This window comes from Squalius cephalus (genome assembly GCF_949319135.1).
Source record: "Squalius cephalus genome assembly, chromosome: 7".
NCBI classification, from domain to species: domain Eukaryota; kingdom Metazoa; phylum Chordata; class Actinopteri; order Cypriniformes; family Leuciscidae; genus Squalius; species Squalius cephalus.
Genome location: NC_137128.1, coordinates 8,961,461 through 8,982,107, shown reverse-complemented (window position 1 = coordinate 8,982,107; position 20,647 = coordinate 8,961,461). Strand labels below are relative to the sequence as shown.

Below are 20,647 nucleotides of genomic sequence, written 5' to 3'. Positions count from 1 at the left end.
GAATTTCACCTTTCCAGTGAAGAACAAAGATTGTTGAACAAATAAAGATTATGTAAATTGAAAGAAGTTTGTCATCTGACCAATCTGTTGGATTTGTGAGATAACGGACAACTTCTAACTTGCCTCTTACTTATTATCAACACAAAAGGAAGACAAGCGCAATAAAATACATTTTATTAACAAAAAAAAAAAAAAAAAAAAAAAAAAAGTGTAAATAAACAAATAGTAAATGAATACCATGAATTATAAAGGAATAAAATGCATTTTACATTACACATGCATATTGCATATACAATGCAGATACATTATCTTAGTGAAAGATAAACTGTTGTTTCTCTGAAACTAATATGGTGATGAAGAACCGTTGTCAGGATACAGGCACAGAGACAGAGGTAAGTGAATCCAAACACAGCTTTATTCAAGTTAACAATAGTGCAAGGTGAGTATTTGGTGAGTTCAGGTGCAGATACAATGAAGATCACTCGGTGCTGGGCAGACAGCAGGTAAGCATGTTAACTTCAGGTTTAGTTGATATCAAGCCGTCACAGTTCAGTAATACGTGTCTTTTCTCTTTCAGATGCAGTCGATAGCAAGCAAGCTCGGAGGAAACACTGGAAGCTCGGGAGAACACAGGATCACAGGTAACATGGAATCGAACAGGATTTCTGGAGACATCAGAACAATGACACAGAGGTTAGTGTTTCACAGGTAAGTGTACGTTACGTCTCAGAATCTTGATGCATCAGAGGCTCAGGAGACAACGGCTAATGGTCTGTTCCTGTTGGAGGCTTGACAATGAACTGAGGGATTGGTGAGTGTTTTATAGTGCTTGTTGATGAGGCTGCTGATGATGAACAGGTGTGTGTAATTAGTATTCCGGAGAGAGTGAGTGCAGGTGCGCCAAAGAGGATCCTGGGGAATGTAGTGCAGAAAAGACAGACGGTGAACGTGATAACCGTATGCATAAAAACGCATATGAAATTATTTGTTTTTAACTGGCATCAGCTATATTATCTCTAATGTAAATTAGAAAATCATATACTATAATATAATATACAACAATGCCAAGGTCTCTGGAAAGAGGTTTCTCCCACTGGTTGTGCTGGGTGACAATGCAGTGGGAAAACAGCCTTGAACACGAAGATCTGTGGGATGCTGATCTCCTGGAGCACTACAAGGGTCCTAAAATCTGGAACACACAGGCGTAGGTACCTTGAAGTAAAAGTTTGCTCTCTGGAGCTTACGCTTGTTGCAAATTTACCTCTCTGAGCCGGAGACTCAGAACTTGGTCAGTCCGCTTTTGTCTCTTTGGCATGGAGACTCGGCACATGCTGTATCTGTTATTGTCCCGCTGGACGAAGACACTGAACATAGTATGTCTGTTAATGTCTCTTTCCTCAGACTGGAGACTCAGAATGTGGTCGTATCGGTTGCTGCCTCAAAAGATGTAGACTCAGATCATGGAATCTGTTGCTGTCTTTTCTTTCACAGGTCAGAGACTCAGAACGATGTATGTGTTAATTCCCTTAAGAGACTCACAATGGTACGGTGTATCTTTAAATGGACGGACCGATGACTCAGAACTTGGTCATATCTGTTGCTGTTTCACTGGATGAGAGACTCAGAACTAGGAGTGTCTGTTGACCCTTCTTTCCCCGTGGAACTAATTTGCTCACAGTTAGGACAGTGTCTTTAAAGGCCGGGACATTTTGAGTGTAGGTCGGCTGAGGTTTCTCAGCGTGTTCTGCACTGTTGGCTCTAGTTGGACGCTTTCAGTTTTTTTTTTTCTTTTTTGGCCGATTCAGCATGCTGAATGTGCGCCGGGCCGTCGGTGAGAGAGAGAACTCTGACTGGCTGTTCAGCTTAGCGAACGAGTCAGTGCACGAGAATTAAAAGCAAAACTTAGCAAAGAAGTCAAGACGGCACAGAGAGATGGCTGTTATAATTTTAGGTCATCTTACCTGAACATTTGAATGATTGAATATTTTCATAATAACATGAGACTGATACTCGTAATGGTAAGCAAGCGATGCTTTGTTGACGGTTTGTATATCTACAGTCCTAATTTCGGTTTCACTTTTTGAATGATGAAAATAGACTAAAATATTTCCTTTCATGCAGGCACAGAACATGCTTTTTGACAGTCGCCTTTAGGCCTTTTTGTGTGTTCAAGCGCAATTTTTTGGCTATAGTTCTCTAGTTCTTTGATGTCGGCTTTGTGTGTCCTGGGCTTAAAGTTTTAACAGTGCATTACTCACTTCCCAAACCGCCACCAGAATACCTCTGGCAATGTTCTAAGCATATATGGTCCAAACATGATTTAAAAAGACTGAATTGTCATGCATGCATTCATTTGTACGTTGTACCTTATAATTTGCACTACAAATAGCTGTCACTGAGAATACTTATTTCTCTGAGTGTGAAATGAATGTTGTATTTGACATCAGTTTTAAGGTTTCCAAGCAGTTATGAATGGATTTGGATGGATTATTGTGGCCTCTCTTTGTTTCGGCCAGCCACTGCTACTGCATCCAAATGGCCCTAAAGACTTTTTATGGTGGTCTGGACCTAAACCTTAGGATTTAGTCTCAGAGGTTTAAGGGCAGAAACTGAATGTGGACCAATGAGAAGTCCCGTGCTTTCATAAAATAAGCAGGTCTGGAGACGGAGGACCCTGTGGAGCCGAAAGGATGGTGGACCTCATTGGGTCGACAGATCGTAGGGCCAAGGCGGAGCCGGATGGTCGGAAGTCATAGGTTTAGGCCGTCACTCCTAAGACCAGGATGGATCTGGCGGGCCTGTAGACCGAGGTCGAGTTGGTGAAGACAGAAGAATGGGTAGATTCGGTGGAATTTACATTATACACATTTAATTTTATTCTCCTCCAAACCAATAGATGGCACAGAAGCTCATGGCATCACTACATAATTTACATTTTGTCACAATAAAGAAGTTTCAGAAAGCCTTTATTTAGCAACAGTAAAAAGTGTTAAACATTGTGTTTACATGAATTTTTTGCACTTTTCAGGGTGCAATGTTTTATGGACATATAACATGAATATACAGAAAAAAATGGGCCATTTCTTTTAAGAATTTTAAAACTTGCTTTAAAATGACTCAATTTATTGTAAATGCAGAGTGCCATCGTTGTCAAACACAAGCAGATCTTGTGTCCTTCCAAAACACTCTTAAGCAAAACTTTTCAATATTCACATTAAATCGATTTAAATCTAAGTTGACTAGAGTAATTTCACATCATATATCTTCAGAATATTTATGTCTCACCCTGGAACATTTGAAATGGATGTGAATCATTTGCTCTTTTAATGAGATCCTAATCTATTTAAAGGAGTTGTACAAGAAACACTATTATATTTTTACATCATGATGCCCTTTATCATCTTTGTCAGTTTATCACCATATCAGTGATGCATTTATATAAACTCAGTGCATTTCCTCAACAGTAGGACGTTTGTACTGTACATGTAGAGATGTCTGCAGTAGTTTGAGGTCAGTATATGTCAGGCAGTTGTGAGTAGTTCCTGTTCCAGTAGCTGCCGTTGTAGAGCCAATCTGGAGCTTTGGTGTGAGGGCTCGACCCCTGATGAAACCACCTGTGTGTGAACATGAATTTGATGTTAAGGTGTAAATCAATGCTGTCATTCTCTCTGTAACACACAGACTCATGCAGATCATAATCACTGCTGATGTCTGTGAACACACAGACTCTTTAGGACCATGACACACCCAGACAACTGTTGGGCGTTGGGCCGTCTGTGAGCGTCTGTCAGGGTAGTTTTTGAGGTATGTTCCACATGTCAGCTTTAGCAAGTCAGTGTATAAGAATAAAAGTGATGAAAGCTAGCAAAGAAGTCAAGAAGGCACTGACTAGTCGGGCTTATGTCTGTGGCAGTTCACCCGATACAGCATGTTGAATGGCCTGTCTGTGAGAGAGAGAACTCTGATTGGCTGCTCAGTTTAGCGAATGAGTCAGTGTATGACAATAAAAGCAAAAGTGATGAAAGCGAGCAAAGAAGTCAAGACAGTACAGACTTAGAAGGCTGTTATAATTTTGAGCTTTCAATACGCAAATATTTTCATAACATGAGCCGCCAGGAATGAAGAAAGTGGTCAGCGTGATTGATATTCAAAATGGTAAGCAAGCATTGCTTTGTCGGTTTGTGTCCTAGTCCTAGTTTTTTAATGGTGAATATAGACTACTGATAGCTGCTGATTTAGACGGTTATTTCCTTACACGCAGGCACAGAACGCACATGCTAACTGACAGTCGGCTGTAGTTTTTGCGGTGTGTTCAAGCGCAGCTTTTTGTCCTAGATGCAATCGCTGCTAGTTCTTTGACGTCGGCTTGGTGTGTGAGGTCTGGAAAATGAGTCAGCTTCTCTAGGTAAACACTGAAAGTATACTGCTAAATTAGTTTAGGTGGAGGTAACCCAGCACAGGCAAGCAGCCATCCGGTCCTGCAGCCATTTTCGGCGCTGGTCACAGACCCGCCTGTCAGACTGGTGGTACAAAGCGTCGAAGGCGAGGGATTGGGGGTGGGGGAGGGTGATTGCATATCTGTATATTTGTTCGTGTATGTGTAGGCCTGGAGAGGCCTACACGCTACGCCTGGCATCCTAATCTAGGGGCCTCAGTCCGCAGGATGTCATAGCGATACACAGCAGTTGCCATGGAGTCAACCTTGATCAGGTCCCAGACAGAGTCAACAATCAGCAGGTGTCTGTGGGGAGTGGGGGAAGGAACGTAAGAGCGTCTCGCTGCAGTGCTCTTCTGGAGGAGTTGTTGTTCCAGCAGCAGCCAAGGCCAAGGCCAGTGCTGGTTAAGGGGGGCCGAAAGCAGATAAGATTGGGGTTGTTTGGTCTTGGGACGAGTAGCCGCATTCCAATTTACACAGCTTCTGGTCCATTTGGGTCTCCGAAACGATCCATTTGCCTTTGCAAAGCTGTGAGCTTCTCCATGATGTTATCCATATTGTGGTTCATAGTCACAGTCTGAGTGCTGACAGCTCTGCCCACTGCTTCAATCATGACGTGCAGCCCTGTGGGGCTTTGAACAGCTGTCACCATCTTCTTAATTCCTCGATAAACCAGGGCAATGCCTAATCCAAACAGCAGAAAACCTGTTATCATGGTTCCGAATAGGTAGATATCTTCAATGTCCTCTATGGAAAGAGCCGCCAGACACACGACCCGCCACCTCTCCCACGCGTCCATCGTGTAGCCAGCTGCGAACGTTCCGGCAGGGCAATCAGGTTCCCCCGAACCCAAGCTTCTCGTCGAGAAGATGGTGTCAATTGCGTTGAGAGACCAGTTGATCAAATCCATAATTTCTTAGTTTGGAGAGCAGTGCGGAGAGAGTCTCTCAAAGTACAAGACAGTAGACTAGACGAGACGAGAGGAGCAAAGCAGGGGAGATAAGGGAGAGGAGGGTAAGAAATGTTTCAACACACTACTAACTAACTCAACCAGGCCACGCCCCTTTATTCTGCATATGAATTATTTAAATGAGGAATATTGTGACGTGTTCGTTCCCGGAAGAAACTCAAGACTACAATGGAGGTGTTTCAGGGAGTTCAGAAACACTGACACTGATATAGAGAAGAACTGTGTTCTTTGCAGACCTTTTTCATGCTGAAACAGCAACAAAATTACACACTAAAGAAAGATGAACATGGAAAAAAGCAGAATAGCTCCTCTAACATTTCAAACCTTATTTTCCATTCTTCATTTGTTTGGGAGCGATTTTTCCGAGCCATGCGTTGTTTTTCCTCCAGTCTGTTCTTCTCTGCACTGGCTACATCTGGGGAAACAGCAGCAATGCAATATATAATTAAGTCATTGTATATTATGTCATTATATATAACGTTGAACAATAACTGACAAAGACCTCCTAGTCTCTCCCTATGGAGGATCCCTTTACCACTCTACAGATAAAGCGTCGTCGGAAAAACTCAATTCGCGTATCTACCCCGAATTGATAAAATAAAATAAAATTCTGAATCAAAACTATAAGGAAACACCAGTAATTTGTTTAGGCTTGGTTTGTAGGGAATAACAAACCTGCACACATATATTCAAACGCACATAACTATAGAACCAATTCTTAATGCTCATGTGAACGCCATCAGCGTTTCTCACAGGTTCGCGTTTAAAGTCTGTGTAGAGGGAATGGTGTCGTCTTAGTGGCCCCTAATTTAATAACAAATGATTGTTGCGACGGAAGCGAATCAATCAAAACTAACTTTAGCTGGAAAATAACTTTATTAAAGAACCGCTATAAAGCCAAAACAATCTCTGTTACCTTAAATTATACGTTTATTTCTGTAAAGCTGCTTTGAAACAATCTGCATTGTTAAAAGCGCTATATAAATGAAGATGACTTGACTTGACTAACTGATGATGGATGGATCAAGGACTGATGATCTGTCGTCCATCATTGAGGGCAGGATGTTGATATACGTTTAATATTAAAGATATATAATATTTAACAAGCACTGCAACAACATTCCAATGTTCCAGCGTTATTTCATTTTAATTTTAGTTGAAATTTTAGTGCTTTTGTCATTTTTATTAGTTTTATTTGCATTGTGCAAATGTACAAAACAAAGGAGGGTGGTGTTTATGATATAAGCACCACCTTAATGGTCAGTAAAACAGGAGGCTTGACTGCAGGCTCAACATGGGCTTTAGAGATAAGGACAAAACAGGTATCAGCCAAAACTCAACCATCCTGCATTTCAGAAGTTGGTTGGATGTTGTTTTATGGGTGAATGAATACAATAAGAGGTTAATGTACCTATGTGTCCGCTCTCCAGTGCTCTGATATCAGGTCTCAGACGACAATCTGTTTGTGGAAGAACTCGCTCCATCTCTGCATCCAACTCATTCAACTGCAGAGCAAATGATGTGAAGGCATAGTACTGACAGAAAGAGAAAGAAGACAAAGAGGAATGAATGACAGTTTGTCACAAAACAGGAATGTTAATTTGTATGTATTAACAGGGGTTGGTAAAATGCATATAAGAAAATCATTGTCCTGGTACAAGCATGTTTGTTTTTTGTCTTCTTGCATATTCAACATTGTTGAATGCTTGATCATGTCATTCTGACAGTCATTCTTAGATGGTTTTTTTTTTTTTTTAAATAACTGTACACTTAAGTTTGTTCCAAGTCTTGATGGCATTAGTTCTACATCACTTCACCAAAGGTTTTTCCGTTAAATATAGCCTGCCTAACTATCGTTGGTAATACCTGTGCATATAATTAAATTATATGACAACAGGTTGACTTGAGCAAACATAGATGTCAAAATGCTGCAACGCCCAAATCAAAGCCAAAGCCTCTTTTTCCACCACATAATGATTCAGTTGGTAAGAATTAAACTTGAAAAGAAACTGACAGGCCGGACCACCCCCACAACGCACCGTGACAGAGGACCGGACTGAGAAATGGATGAGAGATTCTCCGCCTTAGCCCATGAAGGGCTTCCTCTTATGGACTTTGCCCTCCGTTTTAGCCAGCTGGCAGTAAAGACAATGAGACGGTAAAGTCTCTCTTCTTGGATCGGGGGAAACTACCAACATCCCGTAGACCTCCCAGACACCTACGGACTTTGCTGGAGGGACGCCGTCATCAGGTATCTGGACTCTGGAGAGCGCCTACCTCCGATCCCAGCCAAGCCCAAAGCCCAGCCCGTCATCCGTGTGATTGACAGCACCTGAGCCCCCAGAAGACTGGAAGCTTCCACCCACCGTGACGAGTAAGCTTGTGCCCGAGGAAGGGAAGACTGAGCACACCATCACCCTGGATTTCCCAGCAGGGATTTCCCCTTGGCTCCTTCATCCACTCCGCCTTGGACTATCATCCTGAGTGTTACCTGGCTCCTCCCTTCATCGCAACCTTGGTTTCTCTATCCGTCCATTCTCCATTTCACCAACCTGGTTTCATCTGCCTGCTTCTCCAACCCTCGACTATCCCTTTCACCATCCCTCCACCATCACCGCGTCCCCCTCCCAAACCTCCACCCTTCTCTCTCATCTCTGCGCTTCATTCACGGCGCGAGGTCGTGCCTACCGGGAGAGGGTGTTATGTTACACTTACTCCGTCTGTGTCCTCTTAGTTTCACTTTCACAGACTAGTATTCATTGGTTCCTGTTTTCCTTTGTTCTGTTCCCGCCACTCGTTTGTCACCTTGGTTCCTAATATGACTTGTGTGATGACCTGGTGAAGTCCGACCGTTAAATGCTACAATTCAAGCTATTCAAGAGTACGCTGCGCCTACTACCAAAAAAGAGCTTATGCATTTTTTGGGTTTAGTAGGTTACTACCGTTTCTTTTGTCGCAACTTTTCAGCAGTTGTCGTACCACTTACCGATCTTTTGAAAGCCAAGGCAAAGTTCATATGGTCTTCAAATTGTGTGATAGCTTTTGAAAATGTTAATTCTCTATTGTGTTCATTTGCTGTCCTTGCTGCTCCTTGCTTTGAAAGACCATTCTCTTTGCAGGTTGATGCGACTCAGGTTTGATGAGCAGGGGGTGGTCCGGCCTGTCAGTTTCTTTTCAAGTTTAATTCTTACCAACTGAATCATTCTGTGGTGGAAAAAGAGGCTTTGGCTTTGATTTGGGCGTTGCAGCATTTTTACATCTATGTTTGCTCAAGTCAACCTGTTGTCATTTACACCGACCATAATCCACTGACGTTTTTGAATTCTCTTCACTGCTCGAACCAAAGGCTGATACGTTGGTCCTTGTTTCTGCAGGCCTATTGCCTTGGCATTCGGGACATCAGAGGGTCTGAAAATGTTGTGGCAGATGCACTGTCACGTGCCCCTATGAATGATGCCTAATGTGTTTTTTAACTTTAACTTGCCTTGGCTGCTGTCCTTGGCTTTTAACTTCTTGGGAGTCATGGGGCTTACATTTTTGGCTCAATTGTCTTGTTTGGTCATTTGCAGGGATTCTTGACTGACCCCTGTTTTAAGGGGAGGAGTGTGACGACCTGTGTCTTCAATGGGGTTTCCCCCAGCGTTGGACAGATTACTCCGCCCTCCCACATGATTACATCAGTGACACGCGGCCTATTTGATTTGATTGCTTTTATTTGCTTGGTTATGTTTCTTTTTTGCATCCACCATGACGCCACAGCACATTACATTCCCATGCATTCACCTAGCATGACACTACTGACGCCTGACTTCTACATTACACAGTTTTTGTATAGTTTTCCTTTTGTTAATAAATAACTTTCTATAAAAGTTTGGCTTTCTCAGGTGTCCCAATTTTGTTGTGTCCCTTTTGAGCCACGGGGCGTAACACTTGTCATTCGGTTCAGCTGTGTTCACCTTATCATCGTCAGTGTATAAGTTCCTGTGTTTTCAGTGTTCTTTGTCTGGTCTTGTTTATGCTACGTTGATGTTTGCCTGCCTACCTATCGTTGGAAATGCCTGTGGATATAATTAAAGTGCTATTTGAACCTGATTCTTCTTCTTCGTGCTTCTTCTCACAACATACCGTGACAGTTACAGGGTTGTACAGATGGCCCATCGACAATGAAACAAATGTTAATTTACACATAAATATTGCTGTGCCCCATAGGGTCACATCTCATATGATCATGACTGATCATGGCAGTCACCTCCAAGTACTTGTGCTCATCTCAAGCCTAAATTAAAGCCACATCATAATAACAAGGGCATATAATGACAAATAGTGAAATATTCTGCATACTTTCCCCGAGTTGTCCGGTCGCGGTGATATCCTCCAGATGAGCTCACTTCCTGGAATCACCTGCACAGTCTCTGTCTCTGGAGGAGGCATTTCATCCGGCTCCTCGTCCGCATTATTACTCTGCAACATTAGTAAAACACATTACATTAGACATTAATTAATGCTATTAACACCAAGTCAATTTCTGCTCTGACGGTTTAAAATGCATATTTATGTTCAACAACATATTACATAAAAATGTAAAACGAATCAACATTCGTGATCATGATCTCGACAGTCACCTGTGTACTTCCCTTCCTGTCAGAACGCTTTATGTCAGATTTTCTGTGAGCGTCAAACGTCGCTGGATCCACAGAATACAAACACTCCGTCCACTTGCCATAGAGAGCACACACCTTTTTTTTACTGGACAGACATAAAGAAAACGATCGTATTACAGACAGCTTACTGTGTGTGGCTCTTCATTAATGTACACACTTTTGTTTGTTAAAGATTTTCCTTTTGACCAATTGTTAGTTAGATGTAGCTAATTTTTTTTCAAGAACAAATTTCATATATAAGTTCAGTCCAATATCAGTCCAAGTCATAGCAAATGTAATGTAAATGCATCACTTGCAATCATGCTATTGTACTGAATATCAGTATGACTGTCACATACAGTATAACATCTTCTGTACCAGGGCCGTAACCACCAGGCGTCAAACAGCGCTCGTCAATGTCAAAACGACTGAAATGGCCAATCAAACCAAGAAGGCGAGCCTTACTTGTTCACAGAATCTGAGCGCAAATTTCAGCACAACATTTGATTTTAACAATCAAAGAGTGCGAGGTAAGATCAATGTTTGCTCAATTTCTTCTTCTTGCTGAACGAAACGTTTCTCTATTGGGCGGACATTTTTCGCCACCTGAGCAAAAACATTCTTTATACCAGACCTGTAACAGTTGTAACTTTTAACTTTAATGTGCCATTTCTATGTTATTTGACCCTTGATGTAACTTAGCGGTATTAAATCATATTTTTGAAAACAAGCAGTTAATTAAGAAGTCACTAAATTACCTGATAATTTTGTAACAGATTCGAGTACCAGTCTTTACCAATAAATTCTATTAAAAAAATCATTTACAAAATCTCCTGCAGGACAGTTCAATTCTTTACAGTAATATAATATAATATGAAAAAAATTAAGCAGTGACACTGAGACAAAAACGTGTTTTTGTGCAGTCAATTATAGGCTACTTGCAGCATTAAGCCATCAAAATTAAATAAATTTTTATTGCTTATGAATTTCCAATATTTTCTTTATCGGGGGTTTTAATGACAAGGGGCCCTAAACAATCCCCTTGTGAGATAAGTTCTGTATTAGTCAGTAGAATGTCTGTTGGAGGAGCATCACAATAAAGAGTTAGCAGATACTTGACACGTGAGAACAAACCTCATTGGTCTTTGCGGAAACTCAAACGAGCTGCGTAACACAATACATTCTTTGAAGCGTCGAAGTGGTAGTTGTGTAGCTGTCAATGGAGGGACAGATCTCAGATTTAATAAAAAAATGTCTTTATTTGTGTTCCGAAGATAAATGGAAGTCGACATGAGGGTGAGTAAATGATTACAGATTTTTCATTTTTGGGTTAACTAACCCTTTAATTCACAATAATATTGAGCCAAAATGGACTATTTTGTGAATATAAAGTGATACTAAAAGTGAAATGCTCCAGTGCTGTTATATGAAATATCAACCCTCTTGGAACACCTCATATCCAATGAAATTAGTGGATCAGAGCTGTATTTGTATTTACCACACTACAGTCATGTAAAACTGAATAAGCCTATTTAGAGGCTCTGGGACAAAAATATCATCAGATATCTGTCATTTAAGTAGTGTTTACATACCTTTTATCCAGTATGTATCCTTCCACTTTATGCAACTCTTTTCCAAACATGCCACACGACTTGAAAGTCAAACAACATCTTTCCCCAGTTCTGTAAAACACACACAGTGAAATCATTTGTGTGTTTGTCTTCTGCAGTAGTTAGACTCTTTCATTGTTCCTCTCAAACCTTAATAAAGCAACAATTATCTAATTTACACCTAATGATACTTTCATGATATTTGCTCTTACTTATGATTAATAATTTCAACATTTCCATATTGCTCAATCCACAGTTGTCCCATGATAATGTTATGAACACAGCAGGTAGGGTTGGTCCATGTGTAGGCTTCATTGTGACTGCGGAACAACAAATTAGAAATAAATATGTCAGTGATAAAGCTGTTTAATAAATGTTTATGTCTGTGAGAACATGACATGCTCTTGAACACATGTAAGGCTGGAAACCACTCACTTGGGAAGCTCTAGGGTGATGATTCCACGAGGTTCGGCCTCCACACTCTTTCCCCAGAATTTGAGTTTGGGATAAATGGAGCCATGAAACATGAAGTCGTTCTTTATGCCCTCGGCATGGAAGGCACTGACCGGCGGGTGATGACTGACCTGCTCAGAGATCCATCTGAACCCCAGATCCTCTCTGAAGACAGAAGAAACACTGACGTGATCAGCTCATTGGAAACACTGACATGATCAGCTCGTACATGAGCAGACACTGACCTGAGCAGCTCATAGGTTTCTCCCAGCAGAGGGTTGAAGGGTTTGCCGGTCCTCTCCCACTGCGAGGCCACAGCTGACACCGCAAACGCTGCCACACTCTCAAAAATCAAAGAAACCTAACATTACTTTCCTTTGTTTCAGTTGATGGTCTCAGAGCCATCAGATATACATTTCAGACTTATAGTGTATGATTGTTATATCTCAGATCTTTTGCCTGTAGTCATAATTAATTTTATGTAAAAAACCTAAAATTTCATCAATGTAATAGCTATTCGCTGCTAATAAAACGCAGTGTATTGTGTATTGTATTTACATAAGATTACATAAAATCTAGATAATGGATTCTGTATGCTGAATAATTGAATGCAAAGCAGATAGTATAATTCAGTACTAAATTCTGCCAATAATTGTTTGACCTCAAAGAAAGTTTTGTGGAAGCATTTTAATCAGGAATTATGTCCCCAATTAAATAAAGCCTTACCAATCTGATATGATCTGGTCCAGTCGCGCTGGCAAAGTTGATCGATCAGCTTGGTCATCTGCATTTTCCGGATCAGATTCGGGTTCGAATTGATAAGGTAGTGCTGACATTATCACCTGTCATTATTGCTTTGGGAGCTGATGTTCCAAATATGGTAACGGGCGGGACATTTCCGTCACACGCTTAAGGTTTTAGGGCCAATCACAATGCACTGGATCACTGGCCGCTGGCCAAAGCGAGCACACCACACTTTTCAGAACGATAAGCTTTGTAAAAATCGACTCGTTTCAGAAAGGCGGGACATAGAGGAGCAACTATAATGTACAGTATGTGTAAAATGAAGACTTTTTTTAGCCTAAACCCACGTAAACACATCGCATTAAACCAAATACACACAAAAAATTAAGTTTGGAAGTCATCAATTGATGGCTGAATTCTACAGGATTTCCTGTCGTGTTCTTTAATGGTCCACCTGGAAGCAAAGCCGTTGTGATGCCAAACCCCCTCACGGAAGAAGAAAGCCATCGTGTTTACAATTGTGACAATGAGCGCTTATCAAGATTAATTAAACGCTGGATTTTTAAAAGTATGTGAGGTTTGTGGCTCCATTGTTGTAAGTAAACTTGCAAAACATTCATGAATGAATAATTTATTAGATGCACGCCAGTCTGTGAAGAGACATCAACTTTACATTGTCATACTCCTTAAAGGCCCACTGAAGTGCCTTGGAACGTGCAGTTTTGTATGATACGTTGTTTCCACTGAAACAGGAAGCTAAGGCGGGACATATTAAATGGCTCCTCCCCCTTTTCAAATAGCCAATAGTGTTTGGTTTACCTTACAGACTGCAAGTCGTACTTGACGGCACCAGCGATGCGGCTGCGTTGTTAATTAGAAAAAATGCCGGAAAAAGGCTTCCTGCTGGCAAAAACCCTCTCAGTTGGTGGAAAAGATTGTGCAACGACAACTTGACCATACCTGGCACATCGGTCAGAGATGAGCGTGTGTTTTCATCAGCTAAAAGCGCTCAGCACTCGCTGCAGATCAAGTTGAGCGTCTGGTGTTTATGACAAACAATATGTGGATGTGTAGAGAGTAGAAGTGGATTGTTTCTGAATGGCAGTTTGCTATTTTGTGTTTATGTAGTACAGTCTGTTGAAGCGTGTTTTCTCAGGTATAACACAGTTTTATGCACTATTGTATCCTAATTTTCCTTGCATGCACATGAAGGAAATTATATTTTATTTAAGAAAAGTTGTTTCAAAAGTTAATGCACTTTAAAAAGTGAATGCCATTTCATTTCAATAAAAGATGTGATGCTTGATTAGGTTTATATTTGCTAATTTCGCTCGCTTGCGCCCTCTTGTGGGCATAGGAGACAATACAGTACTTTTTTACTGTAACATTAAGTATTGCCTTTAGCATTCAAATAATTCGAATTGTGCTAATATTTAAGAAAGAAATTTGAATTTAGCTTTTCAGCCATTTTGACAGCTCTAATCTCCAACCCATATTGCTCCATGACGTGTCAACATTCGCTTTGGCCAGGTGGTATTTATAGCATAGGGGTTGGGACGCTTAACATTCTAGAGAGCATTTGATTGGACAGAAGATGTGATGAGAGGCTGAAATCCGCGGTGATGTCATAAAAATCGGTGATTTATTTTAGCGGAAGTGAGAGACTGAAAGCGAATTTTGTCATTGTTTTGGAACACACCAGCTTATTCATAACCTTAAGGCTAACATATTCATACTAAAAGCTAAAAAACTTCAATTATTTTGATTTCAGGGGGCTTTTAACATGACGTGGAACAAAACGAACTGTGATTGGTTTCTTTACATGTCAGTTAGACGGCCCTAGGCAGTCCCTGGCCAATGAAAGCTGCGATGGAGTCCAGACCTTCAGACTGACGGCAGAACGCAAGACTAATATAGGCCAGGCTTAAAATGCAAAGCTCTGTTTTACTCAATAGGTACCTGCCCTATTTTTCTCTTCACCAAGTGGTATTTGGCCTAAAAAAATTCTAATATATAGTTACCTTCATTCTGTGGATGGAGTCTTGTGAAGCGTTGGCCTTCTGGATGAGGTATGTGTGTTCCATGTATTCAGTCAATCTCTGAAGAAAACTCAAAGGCTCATTAAAGATCACTGGCATTGTGATTTTCGACAGTTCCTGTGAAGATTTAAAGATGAGAATAACTGATTAACAGGCTGAATTATAATTAATCTGGCAAAAAAAAAGCATGCAAACCTTACAGTAAACATTCAAAAATTATTTCAGATTACAGTCAAATTTTTGGAACATAAAGTGCCTGAAGTTGAAGAAACACTAGTACAGTGTCTGTAAAATTAATGTGACTTACCATCCCGATGCATTTTTTGAGAACGCTCCACATACTGGCATTGTTTCGAGAGAACATAGCAGCGGGAAGAGCCGACCTATTCCAAAACGGATAATGAAACAAATTTCAGAATTTGGGGGGACACTAAATGCAATTTATTTAAGCACTTTACATGAGCAATTTACATGAGCAAAAGTGCTGTTGTTCCAAATATTAGCATGGCTGTAGCCTTGTGATACTGCTTATACACAACAGTTCTACAAGTTCACTTTGAGTAACTTTACAGAAGTTCTTCAATGAAAATAGACCAAAGCAGAATCAACCATTGCAATGTCTCAAAGCAACACACAGTAGTGTTGCTGTGATGACATCAGGTATAAACCCGGCTTAACCCCGTAACTTTCACATGATGTTGTTCACACAAGAACACCAAAAAGTGAGCAGATAGTCTTCCAGCATTGTCTTGAATCACCACACAAACGTCTGTCTTTCTGGTTGTCTGCAAGCATTCGCAAAGTCTTACAATGACGACTAGCCAGAAAAAAATCTAAACATGTCGTATGTCTTTACCTAACAACACTCCTCTGTTACAGTAATGTACTGGCAATGACTGAACTTTACTCCCACTGAACTCTGAACATTCCTTAAGCTAACTTCAGGCAGATGAAAGATTATGTCCAATGCATTTATTAGATTGTATTCTACAATTCTGTGAATGAAATAATAAATTACATTGTGACTGTGTCTCAGATGCAAACAGCACCATCTGACCAAATGACGGACACAACGAGGACAAAAGGACAGTTACGAAGAGATGGTTTGACATTTGGTTTGAAGGAGAACCATTTGCTGGTATCTGTAAGTATTGCATTTATTTTTGTGGTACATTTGCTCTCGGGAATAAATCATATTGACAGTTGATTGTAAGCATCACAAAAGAAAGTATATAAATGAATTAATATTAATATTGTGTCACACTTTATAGGTGTCTTTAACTAATAATTTTTACAATGTACTTATTTTTTTGTATTGCACAACACTTGTGCTGCTATTAAGGTGGATACGGGTTAGGTTAAGGAGAGGTATGGTGGTATGGGTAGGTTTAAGGGTGGGTTAAGGGATAAGGTTTACAACAGTGTAATTATAGATGTTAATTTACTTTAAATTAATTTAATTTAAATTAATTACAGCTGTAATTATAAATGCAAGTTTTTTTTTTTTTAAATGTAAAAACATGTATGTATACAAAAAGTGCATTGTATCAAACAATTATTTTAAATACATTAATTATATAGTAGTTAAAGACACTTAATGTAAAGTGGAACCTAAACTATAAATGTTCCTCTTTCGGTCTCAGTTCATTGGCTGCCCATATCTAATATAAAGCTATGTAACAATTTACAATAACAGGGCATGAATATTAATGTATTAATACCTGAATTAATAGTTACTTCAACATGAACTCATGATTAGTGAAGATATGAACTAATCATGAACCAATGAAGAGCGATCCTTAACTACAACAGGAGTCATAACGATTCAAGCATGAATAACAGCAGCCTTAAACTTGTTAGTACAGTTTGAACATAAACATTGATATTTCCAGTGCATGTCTGTGTGAGGTAAAAGGACAGGAGCTGTTGAAGCTCCGCCCCCTGTGCTGGGAGCAGCAGCTAATTTGCATTTAAAGGGACACACACAAAAACGGTGTGTTTTTGCTCACCCTCAAAAAGTGACAATTTTAACATGCTATATAAGAATATCTGTAGGGAATTTTGAGCTAAAACTTCACATACACACTCTGGGGACATCAGAGACTTATTTTACATCTTGTGAAAAGGGCATTATACCACCCCTTTAAACAATTTATTAGTCATAATTTAAACTATTGACATCAACATTAATTAATGCATTAACTATCAAACATGTACTAACATGTTTAAGAGCGATCCTTAACTACAACAGGAGTCGTTATGATTCATGCATGAATAACAGCATGAATAATAACAGCATGAATAATAACAGCTGCTGTTATTCATGCATGAACCATTATGACTTCTGTTGTAGGTAAGGATCGCTATTCATCGGTTCATTATTAGTTCATATCTTCACTAATCATGAGTTCATGTTGAAGTAACTACTAATTCAGGTATTAGTACATGATTATTCATGCCCTGTTATTGTAAAGTGTTACCCTATAGTATGACGTTTACCTACATGACTGTATGAATAAATGTAAATGTTATTGCTCCATCGCTCATTTCACTAACCTGAACCTGATAAAGGCTGAAGACCCCTGATCTAGATACTAGGAAACCAATTGTTCAACCAAGGATTTAGGTCACATGGATCATGACATTCCCTTAAACTGGCTGGAGAAATGTTTAGATACTTCCTATCTTTTGTGTCACAATCAGATATTGTTAAACCTAACACAAGCGTAAGATTATGGAGTGCCACAAGGCTCTGTATTAGGTCTTCTATTGTTATAACTGACTCATAATGTGACCATAATTATAGGCCATATTCTTTATGTAGCTAGTTAATGGCGTATTGTTTCACTCAGCTAAAATGTTCTTCACTTGATTACATGAGGTTTTAACTGCATGGACAGCAGCAACAACAATAATACTAATATACCAAAAAAAATGAATCGTTTTTTTAACAAAAATAAACTAGATGTACTTTTTAAAAATGAGATAGGAAAACCAAATCCCATGATAGAAAAGGTATACCTGTGATTTTTGACTCCATTGCTCTGGGTCGTGTCTCCCTGGCTACCGTCCCCTGACATGATGTCTCAGTCTCTGGGGTCACAGATGAAGCTGTGTCAAAAAAACACCAAACTGTTTACTGATCTGGCTCTAGAAATGCATAAAAGAATAGTAAAAACGTAGTCCTTCAAGGGAAAATTAAGAATATTTCATTATTTTATAAAGATAAACAATCACATAGAATGAAATAGACAGACTGTCAAGACCAGAGCTATTTTATCCAAAAGAATTGTAAGTAGATGTAGAGAACATTGGTGCCTGTGGTTTCTATGATCTATGCAGGTTTATGCTGCTTTCGGGAAACACAGCCTAGAACTGTTTGAGTGATTAAGAGTTGACAGAACTCCTGTTAAGAGAATGTGGACAATTAAAATCAACAAATGGATTTGTATTGGATAAATTCTTTGGATTGCTTTTTTATGAATATGAAACATAAGTTTACGCAAATTATTCACACATTTCTATCACTGAAAAGCATGTAGGATTATGAGATTATAACAGTATAATATGATGACATCTGTCGACTGCAGATGAGCTCACGCCCCTTCACCTTAATCGGTTTTGTTTTTCTTTTAAATGTAACGTGCAATTCCACTTTATAAATCTCACAGCTCATCCTGAGATGATTCATGGGTTTTTCTGGCTTCAGCACGCACTGCTATTTAAAGTGTGTTCATACGGGACTGAACTGCTGAATCTGTCAACTAACAGAGCTCTAAAAATACCAGAGCTCAGCTAACTTTAATAACAACCAAACATATATCCACAATTTAACAAGCATCATGTACTGCTGACATCTATCAATACATGTATTTTATTAGTGCTATAAAAGCTGGATGGATAATATGACATAAATAGATGGACTGCATTAAATGAAATAATATAGTTATGTTTATTCATGTGTTTTAATTGGTGACAGAACTAAGTTGTATCTAATTAGATTAGACTCTGCTCACAAGCCTGTCCTACAGCGTGTCTATGATGACGTCACACCTGCAAACACACCGATAACAGGATGTAAAACTGACCCTTGATGTAAAAAAGATCAAATATAGCAATTATTATTTGCTACATATAATATTTGACATGATGCATTCAGTGTAAATGTGCAGGTTCTGATCAGGATTAAGGTTACTGTACCTTCAGAGTGACATCATGACAAATGCTACTGTACCGGTCTCATTTACAGTCACTTGACCTGTCTTGACACATACTCTGGGCATACCTCTGACTAAATCTACTGCCCAAATCTTCAACTGACAGTGAAATAAGTGAAAATGTGAGCAGAGAAAAGCAGAAATGTGAATGTACCTGCCTGAATGGCTGCTGAAGGTGTCACCTTGTTTTGCGTCCTCTCTGCTGTTCCTGTGTGTGAGACTGTAGGTGCGTGAACTGGAGCACAGGAGAGACGGGAGGAGTGTGTGTGTGTGTGTGTGTGTGTGTGTGTGTGTGTGTGTGTGTGTGTGTGTGTGTGAGGATGTGTTTGCAGAGCTCAGCATAAAGAGGATCGGAGAGCAGCTGATCACACTACACCTGGGCTATGATGAACACTGAGACAACATACACATATACAGCTATAGTACGTACTTCAACTATTAATACATCAGTAATGTTTTCATAATTATCAGTGTTTTGCAGAGTTTCTGTAATAAATGTGATTATCTCAATGGCTGTATTTTCACTGCATACTGATGTCATGGGATTCACACCCCAAAACACACATTACAGAGTAAAGATGGTGTGTCTACAGCCCTTGTTTAGAAATTAATAAATAAATATACATTATGATAATTGAATGTGATTAACATCATTATATGACAGGTTTATAGATAGATAGATAGATAGATAGATAGATAGATAGATAGATAGATAGATAGATAGATAGATAGATAGATAGATAGGCAGGCAGTAGCTGAAGTGTGGAAGTGATTATGAAGGGTGTAATGGAACAATACTGCTTACTATACACTGAGCTGTCTTAAGAGGCTTACTGTGCTTTAACAGAGTAAGCACCCTTCAAAAATGCTCTCATTCATTTTAGGCTATCAATCTGAATATTTTTCCCCCAGTACAGTCTTTTTCTTAATATTCAGTCTTACTTCCCTGAAAAGCCACTCAGAACTCAAATTAGGTTTTCTCAAGTTTCTGAATGTATTTTTTTATTGACTTCACAGAATGTCAAAGAACTGAAGTTGTTTTTACCACAAGTCAAAATGACACATTTTACACTAGTACAGATTTACTGAAACTCACATTTTCAGTGGAGGTGATTTGAGAATGACTCTGTACAAAATAACTAATTTTAAAGTAATTAAATGTAAAAAGATGATGTGGGAGAGTTTGACTTTATGTAAGGACTGAGAAAGCTGTTAAAAAGAAAAGTTTTTGATAAGTACACTCATACTGTAATTGCACACATACATATTAGTAAAAATATGAAAATGTTGATTAACAGACACACAAACACTATTTCACACAAACACAGTTCATTGTTAATTTGTTAAATATGAATGCACTGTAAATGTTTAAAATGCCTTCCTTGCCCATGTCTGTATTTATCAGTTTTGCCTGGATTTGGATCTAGGAGCTAATCAACAAGAAAAACTACAAAGGACTACAAAACAGGACATAACATAAGTCCACACAAGACAAGAATAATCAGATCTGTAATGGTGGCTGGACCCAGATGCAGAAAA

The 20,647-nt window shown here is 39.4% G+C and overlaps 1 protein-coding gene across 3 annotated transcripts; it reads right to left on the bottom strand.

Moving 5' to 3' along the window:
* Positions 1 to 2,848: 2,848 nt before the first annotated feature.
* LOC307161581 (oxysterol-binding protein-related protein 1) lies at positions 2,849 to 19,410 on the bottom strand. 3 transcript variants are annotated; one of them, XM_079876432.1, is made up of 13 exons: positions 19,267 to 19,410; positions 17,913 to 18,002; positions 15,199 to 15,274; positions 14,874 to 15,008; positions 12,354 to 12,451; positions 12,091 to 12,273; positions 11,868 to 11,975; positions 11,638 to 11,727; positions 10,028 to 10,151; positions 9,747 to 9,866; positions 6,817 to 6,940; positions 5,730 to 5,820; positions 2,849 to 3,614 (listed from the first exon to the last, which is right to left on the bottom strand). In XM_079876432.1, exons 2-13 carry the CDS (start codon positions 17,969 to 17,971, stop codon positions 3,512 to 3,514), a joined length of 1,311 nt encoding a protein of 436 aa, XP_079732558.1. In that variant the 5' UTR covers positions 17,972 to 18,002; positions 19,267 to 19,410; the 3' UTR covers positions 2,849 to 3,511. The 3 variants fall into 3 exon arrangements, with proteins under 3 accessions (XP_079732558.1, XP_079732557.1, XP_079732556.1); XM_079876431.1 differs by having other exon boundaries at positions 19,263 to 19,374; XM_079876430.1 differs by having other exon boundaries at positions 2,857 to 3,614; positions 5,721 to 5,820; positions 19,263 to 19,329.
* Between the last annotated feature and the right edge of the window lie 1,237 nt (positions 19,411 to 20,647).